Below are 19,087 nucleotides of genomic sequence, written 5' to 3' on the forward strand. Positions count from 1 at the left end.
TTTTTTTTTCAGTGAATCATCATTTGTGGAGCAATAAAGATGGTTAAGTGGCTTTTATCTTGATGAGACTCTCTAAAAGTATCTACACTAGTACTAGCTCCAGGCTGACTACACCAAGTTGTATAAAAAATGTGGCAAGTCAGCACTATGCAATACCTAACTTTCTTTCATTTGAGCTTGTCAAGGAAAAAAGTTACGGTCACATCTACTGAAATGTGAATTCTTGTTTCAAATTCAAGTGAATATCTCACATAGAATTGTCTTCATATAACAAAGATGACTTGGTTAGTGAACTAGTGAAGCCGTTTGCAAGAGAGAGCTTCAGTTTTAGTATATGCTCAAGGGAGAATTTAAGCCTTCTAAACCAAAAAACCTAGACTCAATTGCTTAAATTGAGCTACTTTTCAGTAGCAATAAAGGACTGACAACAGAACAGGAGGCAAACTTCATGTTTTTAATGCTGATTTTTACAGTCTCCTGTAAAATTGAAGCACCAAACATTGGGTATGTTTCAATGAAGTCTGATGACATCGAGTTAGGAACCTGCCTGGATGCACTTTGTTTTCAGTACTCGTCGCTGAAGGGGTACTCCGGATGGTCACGCCACCTGTGGAGAGGTCAGATTGAACAAGTGAGCTTCTCGGGAGAAGCAAGAGTTTGTGTCACTGATGCGAATGCCTTCTGTTTCTCTTCCTAGCAATTCTCTTCTCTGCAAAACCCACTGTTCATGGAAGGCTTTAAGGAGAGCACAATGAAGGACCATTTTTTTCACCAGGTTTATGAATCTTTCTTATAGAAAGGTCTTTCTTTAAAGGCAGATGATAGGAGGGGGATAGAGAAGGCAGATGGAGAGAGGGAGAGAGAAAGATTTTGAAGGTCAGTTATTCTCACTGTATTTGTGGGTTTAACCCCTACTTGTGGAAGTTTTGTAGAGAAGGTGGAAGGTTTTGCTATATATGTATGTGTGGTGGAAGAGGAATACTTCCTTGTTCAAATATCTAAAAAGTCCTCTTAGTTGGAGTCTAAATAAGGGCCCTAAATAAGGGAGATAGCAGATCTGACAAGAAACTTTGGCTTATATGCTTAGAACTGGCATGAGAAAGTCTTGGTCTGCCATGGTCATTTCTCCATGTGGCTGCCATATCCAGGCTAGACATGTCCCTGTCCCAGCCTACTAGCTCCCCTAGGTACAGGCGCTCTGCCTAGGTAATAGGACTAGTTACAGTGAGCTTAGATGACACTTGTTTTGGGGGAGAGATGGAATTTGTGGGAATTTTTGGACTTCATAGAGAATGCCTCCTGAGATGCATGATGCAGGAACATTTTACTAGTCAACAGGTAAATTTCTGGGGCCAATTGCAGGTGAAGAAGAGAGTGACTTCGTCCATGACTTGACAGACTGGGGAGAGAAAGAGTTGCTTTTTGAGAAGATGGTGCTAAAGCACAAGCACTGGCTTGACAAACATTTTCCATCAGCAAAAAAGTTTCTGGAGAATCCTCTCAGGTGCACTGTGGCAGCTGGCTGCCTTGCCTTACAGTAAAGCACATCAAATACTGGCAATTGTTCCAGCTGTATTTGTTCCAATCTGAGAAGGATATATTTCACAATATTGAAGTTAGCTAACTGGAAGGCATCAAATATTTTAAAATGGTTGTGTCAAAACATTTCATTCTGATACTCAGCCAAGCCGAACTGTTTACACATTAACAGATTGACTTCAAAAAAACAAGACACAGCTCTTTGGGTTTTGGTTTTGCTTTTTTTTTGTTTGCTTGTTTTTTAATGTTTTATATTTTTTCCCCCTCCTTTGACAATGTCTGGTTTGCCAATGTCTTAATCTCTATTTTCCGTCTACAGAGAAAGCTTGTTAATCAGATCTATCTTAAATGTTCCCAGGTCTTGCTCTTATGTAGCAAAAGGATTCACACAAAGGAGATGATGTGGCTTCAAATAACTGGTCCAAGCAAGGAAGAACATCCATAGCAGAGATGGAGAATACACCAGATGGAGAATAAATCAAGCAGATTAATACAAAAGTCACCAATCCTAATATGTTTTCCTGTTTCCCCAGGGAGAAAGAAACCATTTCCGACTATGATCTGCTGGAGTATTTATATCTCTGCAAAAACTCCATTTTCTGATCAGGTATTTAGCTTTCTAACACATTTCAGTTAATGCAATAGGAAGGCACATAGGAATGGAATATACTCACACTACTGGTAATCCAGTACCCACACTATTGTAACAAGAGATTTTCACACAGTACCTATGTTCATTGATAGCTGGAAGAGCCATAGAAAAGATGCATTTTCCATTCCCACCTCCATTGCATCACAGCAATGGAGAGTTTTCAACAAAGTTGACTAATCAGAAGTTTTGCTGTATGATCGTTTGACCTTTCCAGATACCTATTGCTGGATGAAAGAAGAAAGCTCTCTACCCTGGCAAGTCATCTGTTGCAGTGTTCATTCCAGATACTTAGTGTAAGAACACACTGGTTGGCAAATACAGATTTAGCTATTCCTTACATGGCAGCTTCACTTTTCCAAGAAGCTATTATTCACAGCTGAAGCCAGATTATAGTTAACTGTTTTCCCCAAATCTGGTACTTCTGTGAAAAATGCAGCAACCGATATATATTCTATATGTCCTATTTTTCTTATTCTCAGTGGGTTTCCATCATAAAGTTTGTTCTAATACAGCAAAACATTTCCTTTTATTAGTTTTGGATGAGTGGTGTAGGAGTTCTCATCCTGTGGGCATTTCCATCCTTTAACTTTGTTTCTGGAAAGGATTCTTGTATTTGTACCAAGGTTATTTTTCATATATATTCTCACTAACAAAGTTTAAATGATATTATGGCTTAAAACTTAGCAATAAAAAATAAAGAATTTCCAATACCAAAATACACATAAGAATTTGCAAGGCAATTTGTGAAAAGCTTTCTGGAAATAAGCTTTGATAATTGATGGAAAGCTATTTTAAATTTTAAGAAGCTAAAGCTTTAGAGCACCTGGCTGAGCTTAAATGTGAAAGATGAACTGCATTATGGTGTCTTAACCTAGTTTGTATTTCCAATCATATTTATGTAGTAAGCTAAGTGTTTTTTTTTGTGTCTTTGTAACATTACTGCCCATCCTTTGAGTAATAGTTGATGTTTTAGAGTGCTGTTGAAATTGTTGTCCTACTTTTTATTATTATTAGTGGTTGAGCACACTAGAGTTTGGCAAGAAACAGATAATCCAAGGTTACAGGAGAAATTAAGGGAAATCAATCCCTTTAGCATTTGGCTATACATTTATGCCCTGGAAAAAGGGAAAGCATAGAGTTTGGCCACAAACTGTAGACAGTCTTGAGCTGAAGGAAAAACAAATTGCCTCATTCTCCAGAATATCAAACCTTGAGTCAATCTTACCTTCCTAGGGAAGTCCATCTTACAAGCGAAGCAAAATTTCTTTGGATAGTAAGGTCTAGCTAACAAGCAGCAAGAGATCAAGCCTCTTTAGTTCTCAGGGGTAATTAGGAAGTGATTTAGTAGTTAAACAGCCTGCATGTTTTTGTGTCTTTCATGTAGGAAGATACAACTCACCATGACAGCAGAAGAGGCAGATTGCTGAAGAAGTCAACTTCAGATGAAAGGTAGAAACCAAGTTTCTGACCTCTTGTGGTCAGTAAGACGTATCATGTTTTACAAGGAAGTGAGGTTGGCAAATTTCATTTTCCTGACTAAACCCTTGTAAGTGAGTTGGAATAGAGATCTCCCTGAGCTAGCCCTGAGGTTTCCGATACTGTTGTGGATTCAGATAATGTTATTTAGTTCTTAGCTTTCCACCTGGTAATTTAGGACAAGTTGCCCATGGAAATACTAAGGTTGCAATCCACAAGCAACAGCACTTGTGGTGCAACATGTCTTGCTGAGTGCTAGGAGGGGAAAGATAGGAAAGTAAGTCTGTTTGAAGTTCAGTTTTGACAGCCTGTGGCTAAACAGGGCCACCTAGATGGATACTCATTACAGTGTAAAGTGGAAAGTGCTTAAGGAGATAGAACAGAGAAGAGACACCCAGATGCAGTCATCTTCTACTAGGTGGGCTTTTGAAATCTGAGCCATAAGAAAGTACTGTGCATTTGTTTTTGCAAGTGGTCCATGTACATATTGAAAACTGCATTAAAGAGCTCTCACATTTTCTTTGACATTCAAGTCAGATCTTAAAATAAGACTATTTATACAAAAAGAAAATATATTAAAAGCAAGTGATTTTTGAGAGCTTCTGAGAAAACAGGAGTGTTTAGTAGGTATATAGGGTTTATCCTGGACTTACATCAACAATTCCACATAACGGACATTTTTGTTCAGGGCTTCAATTTCTTTCATCTCTTTCTCAGTGAGAGAGAAGTCGAAGATCTAATGGAAGAAAATATTAGGAATAAGTTAACATTTCTTGTTGCAAAAAACATCAATACTAATATGTTCCAGATTTCTGAAGTTCAGGAAAAAAACTAAAAAAAAGAGTTTGCTTTCATTTATATGCATATCTTGAAGACATGAGTAAGTCTAGTCATATTGGCTATGTTCTCTTCCAAGAAGAGAATGGCAGTCTGGTAACTACTGGTTGCTGGCTTCAAATGCAATATTCTGTTGGAAGAAGTGGGGTGGGAATCAATGCAGTTCAGAGCACTGCAAGAGTCATAGGAGCACATGTTTCAACTGGGTGGTGTCAATTATCATTTCCTGATGATTATGAACCTTTCTGGTGCACCAGTGTTCCCAGTCTTCTCTTCAACAACAAGGCTGAAGCATACCTGAACTTGGGGCAGAAAAAATCTGTCATAAATCTGTCATTCCTGAAACACCTACAGCCAGCAACCCAAGACTGTGGACCTGTTAAATCTCGCTTGTGTTGCTCAGTGGAACAACTGGTGCTCCAGTATATACTATCAGCCGGAATTTTAGCCATTTGCAGGGTTTTAGAGTCATCAGAATTTCCTCTCTACTTTGCATTGTCATTGCTTCATCATAGTAGCATTAAGAAAGAGGGACAAAAAGGATCAATTTTGCCAAAGCTTGACAGTCATAAAGTCTTTTGTCTATACAAAGAAATTTGGAAGTGACCTTCCATGGAAGCCAAGCCAACATAAGTAGCCATGCACCAGCTGACTAAGGAATTACCTGGAAATTCTCTCTGATGCGCTGTGGATTGAAGCTTTTTGGAATGACCACCACCCCTCGCTGGATGTTGAAACGCAAAGCAATTTGTGCTGCTGTCTTGTTGTATTTTTTGCCAATGGCATTCAGCACAGAGTCCTTCAGCAAAGGAGGGGAGGACACGTTTACCCTGGAACAAAATGATAAAAAGAAATTATCTTGCCATCTTTATGCTAAAAGATACAATCATCTACTATTCTTGGATGTAATGCTGCACCTTTGCCTAAGTAGTGTGAAGATGAAAGAGAAGCTCTGGAACATTTAAGAAAACGACTTTGACAGTCCTCCATCCTATCTGATGTCCTCATGTTGACTTGTATTGCACTTCCTCATGCAAATCTCAGCATTCTCAGTTATAGCCACTTGCTTTTTGGTAGCAGAACTCCTGCTGCCTGGCAGGACTTCTTGACGATAGAATACAGCAGCAGTGTTGCAAGTCTACATTCTCAAAATAATTTTGACACTCTGCAGAGATCCAACTCTGGAGATCTATTACTCTTTACATGTAAAGCAGCCCTACTACTAGAAAGAAATATGTTGACTTACCATGTTTCATCTCTTGAGGTTCCCAGTGGACTGTACCCAACAATAACAATGTCATGTTGTCTGCAAAATTCTAAGAGTTTAGGTTGGGTGAAATAGGGATGGCATTCAACCTACAAGAGAATACAGAAAGAATGATTAATTCGTAGGACTAGATACAGAAGTGGATGTTCCAATGTATGTGAGAGTTACAGACGAGAGATGACTTTTAAGTTGCAAGAAGGGATATCAGGAAATTCAGGAATAAGTAAACTCACTCTATGATTACTGTCCTAATCATTCAGCACTGGGTGATGATGATGGACTTGATTTGATTTGATTTTAGTGGGTAGTAGTTTAACATCTGTGGTTGTAATTTGTTTTCAGACAGTTTTTATTGGTCCCTGGTGGAAAGGTAGCAATAAGTGAGGTGGGAGAAGCTAACTAGAGTCTGAGAAGCCTCCCCATCTCATGTGGGTCTTTCTCTGCTTCTTGCATTCATGATGGCTAATCTGAGATTGTTTTTAGGGGAAGTGCTGACATGAGCTGACTCAGACAGAACTCTGAAGGGGAGTGTGTGAAATGTGAGACATCTTGGTAATACCTTGTTATGAGCATTATCCTTCCGTATTTATTACAAATACTGTGCATTGTTCATTGCTTTGTAGGTAGGGATTTTCTGGTTGTGTTCTCAGTTTCTGGGAGAGGGATATCTACAAGGTGACAGGGCAAACACTGCTTTCAGCTACTTGGTGCAAAGTTCTAAGCTAGGCTTAACCTTTTTCCCAGTTTCCCTTGATTTCAGGAAGCTGCAGCAGTGCTTGGTACAGTCTTAGGGGCACTTCAGAGAGAGCAATTGCATTTTGTACCCACATTAACACTAGCCAGAGGTGTTAGAATTTCCTTCTCTTGCAGGCTGCCCCTTCTCTGTAGGCAAAATACAGCAGCGAAGTCTATGGTCAGCTCCCTGTGCTGCTGGGTACAGGTCCCAGTCCTCCAGGTCATAGACTGCGGGTGGCAAAACTCTCCTTTTCTTAGGTGGCCTTTGGTGTCCCCTCTGCTACTGCTAACGTGGATATTCATTTGTGTCAGAGGAGTCAGAAAAATTTCTCAGTGACTTTTACAAATAGAGTGAACTACCAAATGCCAGAATCAATGGTATTGAGCATTCAGACGGGTCTTTGCCACTTACCTCCTTCTTTAAGCTCTACTGCCTTAAAACATAGACATGCCTACCCTCTTCACAGATTCAGCCCAAGTCTTAATGGGGTCTCCTTGTCAATAGGTTTTTCTCCAATTCTCACAGAACTTCTTAAGGAAAGGGCACAGGAGAGCAAGTCCAGGAATTTCAGGAGTTACCTCTAATGGCTGTTAAACCCAGGAAACTGAGAGTGACTCAGGTTCTCTGATATTTAGGGTTGTTTTTGTTTGGTGTCAGCTGAGGTAGACATGGCCTCACTGATGACTAGCTAGCCCTGAATCGTTTGTCTTGGGAACGTTTTGGACTTGGAATAAGGTACATGGCAGAGGCTTAAAACCTGCATTTACTCAGCATCCAAGCTTGCTATGGAGCTTGGCAAAGAGGTGCAACTTTTATAGCCCTGGAGCAGGAACTGAGGAGAGAGATTGTTCCAGCACCTTCAAATATTATCGTTAGCCTAAATAGCATGAGTAATATTTTCAAGTTAGAAATGGAAGTGTGACAGTATGGAGTGCAGCAGCTGTGGCAAACCATACGTCACCATTCGGCACACAGCAGCTTAGGCTTTCTGTAGCCTTTGCATTTTCAATACAGCAGTGGCCCTATTGCAGCCACTGACCTTGGCTTGTGGTCATACCTGGTTGCTGACAGGTTTGTGCTTAAGTCCTGGCTTGTTCAGGATCATCTCCAGCTGCCTGCGGTTGAAATTAGATACTCCAATGGACTTTGCCAAGCCTGCATCTTTACATGCTTCCATAGCCTGCAAAGAAAGCATAGAATGATGGAGTCCCAAATACTGACTTGGTTCCTTGCAGCATATGTTTGAAAGATACGTGAAGCATAATCTGGTTCTTGATGGTCCCTTCCTATAGCAGAGCTATCAGCAAAATTACCATGAGCGCTCCTGCCATGCTGCTGGTCTCATCTCAGTATCCACTGACCCATTTTCCAGACTAAACCCTCATGTTTTATAACTCCCATGAAAGTAGTATGTGGAAAGATACATCTGAGATATGGATATTTAAGTGTCAGATATTTGCTTGAAGACTTTTGCTAAATTTATGCTGCTTTAGCACTATTTCAAAGCTGAAGAAGGGAAAGTGAACAAAACAGATTCCTTTCACGGTCACTCAGTTCATTCCTTTTGACTGCATGATATTTCTCTATATGAAGTTTCTAGCTAGTTAAATCACCTAAGTATCTAGTAGAGTCCATTACAAAACCAGCATGAAAAAATATACAGTACAAAGTAGAAGAAAAAGGTGGAAGAGAGGAATTCTAGATTTTATGCTTTTCAATTATGTCCTAGTAGCTAAGGCAGCTTTATCAATACAGGCTATAAATACATTCCTCAGGCTTCCTGATCAGCTTCATCTTCTGAGTCATTAACATTTGCTATAGCCTTCCCATGTGCTCCCAGAGACTGCACACAAATGATTCAGTGGCTGTTTGAGGCAAAGCAGACCCCACCACTGCTGCCCCCTCCACTGGAGCTGGAGGCCTCTTCTGACAGTTTTGTTAGTGCTTTCTATCTCACAGGAACTGAGAGCAGGGAGGTAAGAGGCATCATATATTTGATGACCTCCAGTTGGCCTCATATGCTTTGTATCACACAGTGACGAGTCAGCAAATATAGTCATCTGGAGTCATTTTTGCTTGTGAACACTGTACTGAAACAGTGAAATTATCTGGATTGAGTTTAGCAAGCTTTATTTAGACTGAAGCTATTATTTGCAAGCAGTCATTGCCGGCTATTTTTCTTCTGGCTTATTAGCTGAAGAGAGAATTGCTACAACAATATATCCTTTACAATAAGCACAAGTTTGAAGATAAAAACATAATACTGTTCAGACAGCTGTTGCTTTTAACATTAGAGCAACTGGCTTGTGAATCAGAGGAATGAAGTGCATCAGCCCCAGACAGGGTGACATAAACAGATAACAGAGTTAGCTATCCCTGTCTGTCTTGAAATTCTGTCTGGTGGCTCAGCTGCCAGGAGAAAACCAAGCGCACCCCAGGGGCTCCATTGCAGCCTGAACCTCTACTCAGTTTCCTCCTGCATCTCCATTTGTATTCACTAAGTCTCAAGCACAGCTAAATCAGGACATGACTATCCAGCTCTGGACAGTGCAAGCTGAAATAGAGCATGTGGGAGCCCTTGGGGTGCTCTTAGCATAAATCATGCTGAATTAGTGATACTTTTGAAGCATACCTGATGCAGAAGGAGAGATGACCACCTTCGGCCATGGTTTAAAGTCTAGGGCTTCAGAAGACAGGTAGGTGAAGAGACTACTACTCTCACTTTCTGCTTTACCTGAGCTTCTGAGGCTAGTTGGCAGTAGGCTTAATGAGACATCTATCAGCAGGATTCGAGCATACCACAAACAAATTCAGGATGCAATCCTTCACAAAAATGTTACTTCCCTGCTTGTTTTGTAAGTAGAAAAGCTTTACATCCTCATTTGGTAACTAAAATCAGAAGTGAATGAACTTGTTTTGATATCTTATATTGTGTTTTATCTTAATGGTGAGCTTTAGTGCAAATTTAGTTTTCTCTTGAAGGTGGAGAACTTTCCTTTCTGAGAAGGATCCACTCCCTTCTTTCTTCAGAGCTCTAACTTTCTCCTGCTGCAAAGATCTGATAGGCAGAAGAGCCTGAAACAAAGCTACAGATAGCTAGTAAATGCACTCTATGAATGAAGGAATGTGGATGTCAGATGTCTCTAATATTCTATTTTCTTTTTAAGATTAATTAAGCAATGGCAAGAAGCGACATCCCTCTAGGCAGGAGTCAAAATTTATCCATGGAGCTAGCAGAATTTGATCCATTTAGCCTATCAGCATGCCTCAGGTCTGTTTGTGAAGGCCCCGAGTAAAGCTGAGAGGAGGATCCGGGTCTTTAAAGCATAAGTGAATGTTATGATCACTTACCTCCCAAGTGGCACATAAGTCTGTCTCATGGTAGATAAATTTTCCATTTTCATCTTTTGGGTAGATCGCATCACCAGGCTGAAAAGCAAAACCACAAAAAAAAAAAAAAAAGTCACTCCACAGAACAAAGATTTTCCACAATGTCTGCTTCTACTAGCAAAACAAAATTTGAAATGCTTTCTGAAGCGCCTTAAGTTCAACAGGTCACTCATGCTGGTCTTACCACATCCTCCAGCAACTGCCCATCATAGAAAGTCCTTGGATGCACTTCTGAACTATCATATGAGTGCATACTCAGGAGTTCCAGGATGGCCTTATTTTTCAATAAACTTCTGACCCTTAGGGTAAGGCATCCAAAGGAACTTTTTTTTTTTCCAAAGCACCAGGTTAGAGTACTGACTCAAATATATATTTTGTTTTCCTCTTCTTCCCTTCCCTCCTTCCTTCTTCCTTTCCCTCTGCCACACCCTGCTTGGGTATTTGGGAGGAATACCAGTTCAGCTTCCAGTTCCAGCTGGAGGGACCATTTCTGCAAGCTACTAGAAAACGGACTGAATGCACAGGTATAGGATGTGCCATGAACCTTTAAAGTGCTTTATTCATTTTTCTTTGGACACTAGCAGCTCTTTCTTCCTATCTCTGTCCTGCATAAACAGCACTTCAGGGATGACTTATGACCTCATATCTGGTGCTTAAGAATATTATTTTCTCTTATTTTCTGGGTATTTCACTGCTATTGAAGGCAATGCTTTAGCGCTCTCTTCTTTTGTCTGTTTGATCCTAATTTCACTTTTCTTTCAAAGAAAACTCTTCTGTGATGGTTGATACTCAATCTGACTTCAGGCAGATAGATACATTTCAAAGGACTGTATACAAGATGTTGACATGGTAATTCCTTGGGAACATGCGTCTGTGACTAATATGATCTGCAGACACCACCCAATTCAGTCAAGAATTTCAAATTCAAGACATTCCATGGGAAAACTGAGCCTACAGAAAACACAGCTTCAGATTTCAGAGACCAGGTCTAAGTTGCAACCATAAGACTGTCTCCTTCAAATGTGCTGGCTTTCCTCAACAAATTCCACAAAGACCTGCTGCCTATTCTTGCTATGTCTTGTTGGAAAACAAAACAAAACAGAAGCAAAAAAACCCAAAAACTTGACTGGAAGGAGATAGGTGACTGTTGGATACTTTTTCTTTTTTTTCTCCACTGTGTAGAAGGCATACTATTTGCCATCATAACGTAGATGCAGATGCCTTATTTACAAAACCACTCCTAGTATTTTGGAACACCCCATTCCACCCCATGATATCCCATCAGAACATACATAGACTACAGGCTCATTCTAGCGAGGCACTGCAGATGGACATCCTTGAGTTCAGGGGATAGCTCTGAATTCAGAACTGTTTACTCTGTTCCATTTCTAGTTCAATAACTTTTTTTCAACGTTACCTTTTTTTTTTTTACTCAATGGTTAGCAATTCTATTAACCCCTCATTTTTTCTCTGTTTCTACCAATCATGTTCTAAAAAGCAAGCAAAGTCAGATGAAAAGTATCTTGAATATGAACTTATCTTGACTCAGTCTGGAGGTACCAGTTCCTGTGTATTTCCACAATGATTAGGCCTGATTAGGCCTACAGGGAGATGCATGACAGCAGGCTACTCAATATAAGGCTAAGATAACTTGCTTGATCATAGAATAATTCAGTTTAGAAGGGACTTTCAGAGGTGATTTAGTGCACAGGTAGCTCCTCATTGATTGATCCATCATCTGACCAGGGAGCCACCTAAACAACCTGCTGGCAGAAAGGAATTCCCTGGGCAGAGGCAAGCAGTGGCCAGGAAAAGGCATGTTCTGGCTGGTGTCTGCCTCACCAAGCACACCTGGTGGTAAAACCACCTCTGTGTGCAGTGAGGAAGGAGAGCTGGCTGGGGTGCAGGAAAGGTTAGTTGTCTTGAAAAGGGAATTTGTGTAAGAAAGAGAACAGGAAAGTGCTGATTGGTGTTAGCAAGTCTGTGTTTAAAGTCATCACAGATATTAGCCAGTTTTGATGCATGTGAAGTGCTGGGGTGGTGGCTTTTTATTCCTTTGAGTGGTGCTCTTGGAAAACAGATTCCTCCTACTCTCCTGTGAGAGCTTGCATCATTGGGACCTGTAGGGACAAGTTTCTTACCAGGTTATTGGTGTGGGACTGCAACCTTTGTCTCATGCTCTTCACTGATTTCATGCAGAGGTCTGCTTTGTTAGAAGTTCTTTGGGGAGACAGGAAAGCTCTTTCAAGTGGCTAGCTTTTACAGAGCAGGGCAGAACAGGAATATGCTCTACCTAAGCATTCCTCACCAAAAGCAAACACCACATGTGGGAAGTGTGTGGATGACAGAGAAAGGGAATAAAATCAGAAAACCTGTCACCATTGAAAAAGTAATGATTTTTTTATTTTTGGTACCCCAAAAATGTATATTTTTTCAGGCAGTAAATGACTTTGCTTTTTCTTGTCTCAAGGGGGTCATGAGAGAAGTTCTAGAACTGGTACTATTAGTGTCTCAGCCTGTTGATACAGGCCTCAGGGAGACAGATGTACATTTACTTTAAAGCCAGCTGTCTATATCTTTATATTGTGAGACAATGACCTTCACTATGTGGGAGTATGAACTACTAAAGAATACAAACAGAAGTAAGGGGAAACAGGAAATTGCAAGTGGTGGGAATTTTTACAAAGTGCTCAAAAGGATTCCATACATGAGACCGTATATATGAAGTTTTAATATGCGTCCAATTACTCATATATATACCTTAACGTTTCCTCAAGAAAAAAGGAACTGCAAGTCTAAGGTGATTGCTACATGGCTAAATCCTTTTTTATATAGTGGTTCTGGGAGTTTGCAATCCATAGTTTTTATACCCATAATTAGAGTATAATTTTAATAACTGTAGAACTGCCTTCCTTGCAGAAACACATATAGCCATCTTAGAGCTTACTTCTACCTATTCCCCCAACAATTAGCTAGCTAATTTCCTGGTCCTGTTCTCTCCAAGAAAAGAGATTGTATTGGTTCAAAGCCACTTAAGCATGTTTTGAGGCTCTGTCTTCAAATTTGGGTGTTATTATATCATGTACTAGCAGACAGAAAACTCTACAGCAAGGTCCTACTTGGTGGGAAGTGGAAAGGTCAGGGATCCATGTGAGCTGGTGCAGGAGAGGTATGCAATCATATGTCAGACACTTGCACTTGAAAGGGTTTGTGAGTACAGGGACAAGTTCTCCAGATCCAGCAGAATAAAGGGATTTCAGTTTTTCAGATACTTGAAAGCAAGAGAATTTGGGGCCAACAGTGATCTATGAAAGTTGTCCGAGAGAAGCACTTGAGTTAAGGAGATTAAGGTTGTAACTATCATTTTTCCCATAATTTTAATACTACAGAAAGTGTTTGCTTTCTGGGGCAGAACAAGGAAACCCATCTGATGGTTCTCCTCTGTTACCTACCCCTCACCAAACTTTGCTGCTAGAACCTTTTTCTTCTAGTGACTCTCTCCTTATAGTTCAGAGAGGATTTAGGCACACGCACTGCTTCAGCTACGATAATTCTTCAGGGTAGTGTAGAAAGTATGTTTTCAGTCCCGGTAAAGAGTCCTGTCCTTCTAGGGATCCTGTCCCACACCTGTCAGCAACATTCTCATATGGTCTACAAGCCCCTCCACACAGAAGTGTATGCAGGCAGTGTATATTGCAGACTATGATTTGGCCAAAATGCTATTTTCAGCATGATTTGGAAGCTGGATGGAGGATGCTAGACAAAGACTCCATTTTAAGCTAACTGTGCAATTTTTAGGGCACTAATTTTCACCTTGAAAGCCATAGGCAGCTCAATAATGTAGAGATCGACGTAGTCCAGCTGAAGAATCTTCAGCGTTTTCTCCAGCGTTGGGCGCACCAGTTCTGGTGGATGGCAGGTATTCCACAGCTGAGGAAACAAGTACAGAGTCATGTTTTTTAGTTGTGAGGTATGGCGAAGCTCCTCCAGCTCTTTCTCTCATCTTTTCTTTGCTTCTAACAAAGCACATTGCACATAGTGTAAAGCCAAGGTGGTCTACATCAACTCAAAGGAAAGGGAGTCTTATCCTCTCTTCTTCCAGAGGAAAATAGAGAGGCTAGGTGTGAATACCTGCCCAGAGCTGTCCCTATGCTGACACAGTAAAGCCACCACATGTTTGTTTAGAGCAGGTTATTCCAAGTTGGGCAAATTGCAAACTCTTGCTCAATGAATCTGGGCAGATCCACGTTGTTTTCAGACCTTTCCAAGCATATGCTTTCACTGGGAAACTTTGACTGTTCCCACAAGAAATCTGTGGTCAGTTTTATGTTTTAATGCAGAGGCTGAGATCATGTGAGCTAGCTGTTGAATAGCCAAACACTAAGCAAAGCATCTTTTGGTTTTCTCATGTGGTCATGGACCCTGAATCATTGCTTGACCTAGGAAGAGTTTTAATTTACCCCCCAAAATGCTCACCGAAAGTTATAATATTGCTTACTTACAGTAAAGTAGGTGTGACTAGGCAAAACACAGCTTTTTTCACTCTTTTTAATGACAAATGTTTCCTTGATGAGTTATGCCCCCGAGGTTGCAACTGCTTGCTCACTTGATTATCTTTCATAGTTAACTCTAATTGAACTCTGCTATTGCAGATCTCTTGCAAGAATAAAACCATACCATGGTAGTTAGTAACCAAGAGCTTTTTGTAAAATGATTATTGCAATTGAGATCCATAAAGCCAGTATTAACACACAATTAAAGGTTAAGTGTGACATCTTTCTGTGTGCAAAACTAACATTTGGAGTGGTGTTGAAATCTCTGGCATCTTCTTTCGGTTGGAAAATACAGGTTTTTTTGGTGTACAATTATTGCCTACCCATTTCTGCCACCAATAAAGACCATCGCAGCATGCCAAGGTATAGAATGAGTATTTGAGGCATGAACTACTTGAATTCAGCTTTTTTTTTTTTTTTTTTTTTGGAAGACAGTGATTAAAGGTGTTAAAGGAAGCCTGGGTAAAGTATTTTAGAACTAAAATATTTTTAGTTCTAAAAGTATTAGAACTAAGTATTTTAGAAGGTATTTTGGGACTACTATATTATTTTAGAATACTATAGTTTGCTAAAAACTATTTAAAACATTTACTTTAGTAAATATTACTTTAGTAAAGCATTTAAAGCATTTTAGAACTTTTTTTGACCAGATTATTTTTCAAACGCCCAGGAGAGGGAATAGATGCCTGCTCAGTTGTGCCAGCAGAAGCAAGGACATGTTAAACTGAAGCTCAGTTGTTACCAGAGAAGCCCGTCTGATGCTGTCCTATGGGGTCAGCATATGGAAATTCATAGTACGCTTAAACCCAGCTTTATGTTGCAGTTCATGAAGAGACGATGATAGTAAGCGCTGGCTACCTTGATTGAAATCTACTTCAGTAAAGGGAACAAGGTCTTGCTCTCAAAGTTTTAAGGTATTCCACAGAATTTCCTAGAAGAATTTGCCATTCTTACATGCACATGTAAAATGGAATATTCTTTTGAGCTTAAATAAAGCTAGGGAACTGATTCTTTCTACCCTTCATTTTGAGTTTACTTTGTTGCTTTATTTTAGAAATGTAATAACTTGAGGTATGTTAGTTTCAGAGATGTCTTTCCAAGTGCCTTTGCTAGCAGAGTTGAATAAGTACCTACCAGTGAATAAACTTCTTTTTAAACAACTGTAAAAGTTCTGAAGAAATACCCTTCAGAAATGGCAAGCATTTATACTGCCTTAATACGTAGATGCCACAGAAACTTAGAGTTTCGTAACCATTTTCATGATTTGTACAAGTTATTGTAATATCTACCTAAGTAGAACCCATGTAGACGTTAGAGCTATCAAAGCTGCCAGTTGGCTTTGGCATTTCAGGACACCACATTCCCTGGAAATGTTACTTTTAGCTTAATGAAAGAAATATCCTGGGATGAAAGAGGAGACCAAATAGGTCTTGCTATATAAGCCAAGAAAGCTGTTGGCAATTGATAGAAAACATCTAAAATTTCTGGATACTGAGCTGCTCTGTCTGATCAGCCAGCCAGCAGCAAGAGCCAAGTGCAAGTGCTGATGATTTCAACTGGGAAATAGAGCACAATTGCACAAAGTCACTATTCCAGTAATATTGCCACTTAGCGAAGCTGCTGTTAGTCACTGCTGATGGACCAGCCTCTGATGTGCAAGGCTGTTGTTTAAGGAAGGCTCTGTGAGAGGTACTTGAGTATCCAGTGCTGTGAATTTCCAGCACTTCTGCTTTCGGAGAGGCTGAAAATAAACACGAGTTTGTTGTGCTTGCTCTTTTCAAGAATGATCAATTATATCTACCACATTTCCCAGAAAATGCAACAGTTAATGCCGGTCATTGATCGATTAGTGGCTGTATATTTGCCTATAGCTCATAAGGTACATAAAGCTGAAGATACATAAACTTGTAAGGTAAGGGACATCCAGTACTACTCTTCCTGTGAATTCAGAACTGCTGTGTAAATGCCCAATAAGACCTGTGAAAATCTTTGACTGCGATGGGCTTAATTAGTTGTAGTATGCTTTCTGCTGCTGCCTTTGAGCATTTTTCAAGGTTACAGTTGTGCTCTAACGAACTGTCAACTCAAGCATCTGAGGTTAAACCTGTGGTCAAGCACAGACAAGACATAGAATAGAAATGCAAATCCATGTGTATTTCAACTCATAATTTTAAGTAAAGCTGAAACTATAGTTCTTGACTCATAGTATTGCGGATTACAGCATTGAGACTGCTAGGTTGTTCAGTTTAGGGAACATTTTTTTCCAGGAAAAAAAAAAACTTATGGAACTGCATCTTCCTTTCTTTGTTTTGTTTATAAATGGTTCAATTTTTAAGTAGTAAGGAAAATCATCTAGTGATTAGACCAAACAAATGAATATAGAAAGTCTTAATTGTAAAAAGTAAGTTGGGAATCCTGATAACGTTTTAACAAGGGATACACACTTTCTGAACTTGAAAGTTGGAAGGAGGAGGGAGTAGGAAACAGCAGGGGAAGCAGGAGGCCAAGTTAAGGACTCAAAATCGTTAGGACATCTGGTTCTAAATTTTTGGCACAATTTTGTGTTTTTGGTAATTTGCAGTAATGAAGCTGTAAAACAGTTTAAACAAAATATTTTGACTGACTCAAATCAACATTTTTGACATATGTGAAGCTGAGACACTATCCTGATAAAGGTGGGAAATTCGAGGGCATGCAACTTTGCTCAGGATGGCAAAATTGTTACCAGGAGAACTGAGCAGGGGACTAGGAAAAGACTTGCATACTTTACAGACTGGAAATTGCTTTGCTTGGAAATTGCTCTATAGCTTTGATAATCCACTTGGTCTGCAAGCTTCCCAGTCTAAAGCTTAGTTTCCCAGATCATAGAGCTCAAGCAGATTGCTCACAGCAGAGCAAAACAGACCTTTTCTCCCATGGGATCTTTCACTCTAGGAACCATGGTGTTTATTTCCAAAAGAGTTGAGTAACTTTTGTGGACTACATTTTACTTGGGAAAGAGAAAGGGAAAATATTAGACTGATATGACTTAAAGAAGCACTTCAGGAAGACTATTGTGAGGTATTAAACACCATTAAAAAGTATACAGGCACCATTAACTTTCTTGGGGTATCTGATTAGGGTATTGTGTGTTATTCAGACATGTGCAGTGAGCTCTCTCTCTTATACCTGTGATCTAGTAATTGTACTTGTACCAACTTTTATCTGCTCCCCCTTTCCTTTCTCTAGTAGAGCATCAACTCATATAGTTCAGTAGTTCATGTATTACTTCGAACAACCTTGTTGATCAAAAAAGAAAGTATGGCAACCCCTTCTCTCCCAGTAAGTTGACTCATGAACCTAGAGCTCCTTAATGACAGATGATACAGTAACTAAGGGTGTGGCTTGATGAGTAATTTTCTCGCAATAGTGCCAACTTAAGCACTTGCTGTTCTCCAGCACACATGCATTTACACACACGTGCTTATTCCTACCCCTTTCGTTGTGCAATCTCATGGCAAATCTACATGGGGAATTGTTCTAACAGAAAATAACTCATTTTCAGGATCATTGTTCAGACCAGGCTCATTGTGTGACTATACAAATGCTGGTGCCCGCACAGCATGTGGGACAGTAATAGCACTGCTGAGCCTCACAATGATCTAAATATGCAGGTACCTACGATACCAGGCAGAATGCGTGTTGCATGGTTCCCACTGCTAAATGAGCTATAAACTGAGAACAACAGTGACTGCTGAGTTACACAACAAACGGTGCATGCTCCTAATGTTCTGAGACATTATGGAAATACTAGGAAAGGAAAATAAAGGCTGTTTGGCTTAGAAGCATGTCAGATGTCAACCTCTGCCATTCTTAGGAAAGTACATTCACAGAAATCTTGGATTTAGTATAAATAAACTGAGTGCAATTCTTACCTTGCCACAGTAAAAGATGTCTTCTCGCTTGATCCTTCCTTCTGCAATCTTCTCCCGGATGGCTTGTCCCACTTCGTGCTCATTGAAATAGACAAAGGCACCATCTATATGGCGGTAACCAGTATCAATAGCAATCTTCACCGATTCTAGACAGGTACCTTTGGGAGTCTAGCAGGGGAAGAAAAAGAATAAACATAGTTCCAGCTTCCTGCTTGTGTCTGTTGCCATGCTAGAGAGTCAGTGAGGTACAAGAAGTTCATCCAGTCTAACTATCCTTCACCCTCTGCAAACATCAGTTTACTTCCACTTCAGTTCGCTTCCAAACATCAGAAGCTCCAACTTCTGAATAAAATGTGCTCTCCACTTTTACTTCACAAGTATTGAATTAGACTTGAAAGAGAAACTAAGCAGAAACACCACTGGGAGAGTAAGTACAAGAGTCCTCAGAAAGCACAGATAAATGCATTTGGCATCAAAGTGATTTCAGAACTTCTTACCTAGATTCTGTGTAATAGCTTTCCTCAGCAGTTATTTGATAAAATCCCTTCCTTGAATGGAAAAGAGCTTTTTGGTGTAGCAGAGCTGGTTAGCCATCTATCTATCTGACCAGAACCTGTTTGAGTATCTCATGACTCAGGAGAGCTTTCAGTAGAGCAGAAAGGAAGAATTCATATGTGTCTTCCTTCTCTCCATACTAACTCATCATTCTCAATATCACCATCC

General features: G+C 40.0%; 1 protein-coding gene across 1 annotated transcript in view; it reads right to left on the reverse strand.

Moving 5' to 3' along the window:
• Positions 1 to 441: 441 nt before the first annotated feature.
• Positions 442 to 19,087, reverse strand: part of AKR1D1 (aldo-keto reductase family 1 member D1) — a 34,946-nt gene continuing 16,300 nt past the window's right edge. The window contains exons 2-9 of the mRNA XM_088521646.1: positions 18,365 to 18,532; positions 13,711 to 13,827; positions 9,859 to 9,936; positions 7,565 to 7,687; positions 5,751 to 5,860; positions 5,169 to 5,334; positions 4,321 to 4,403; positions 442 to 607 (exon numbers count right to left, since the gene is read on the reverse strand). Coding sequence (XP_088377772.1) covers positions 565 to 607; positions 4,321 to 4,403; positions 5,169 to 5,334; positions 5,751 to 5,860; positions 7,565 to 7,687; positions 9,859 to 9,936; positions 13,711 to 13,827; positions 18,365 to 18,532 — 888 coding nt within the window. The 3' untranslated portion in view covers positions 442 to 564. The remainder of the gene's footprint in view (positions 608 to 4,320; positions 4,404 to 5,168; positions 5,335 to 5,750; positions 5,861 to 7,564; positions 7,688 to 9,858; positions 9,937 to 13,710; positions 13,828 to 18,364; positions 18,533 to 19,087) is intronic.

Source organism: Tinamus guttatus, unplaced genomic scaffold, assembly GCF_059628265.1.
Source record: "Tinamus guttatus ecotype Peru unplaced genomic scaffold, ASM5962826v1 Tinamus_guttatus_pri_ptg000125l, whole genome shotgun sequence".
Lineage (NCBI taxonomy): Eukaryota > Metazoa > Chordata > Aves > Tinamiformes > Tinamidae > Tinamus > Tinamus guttatus.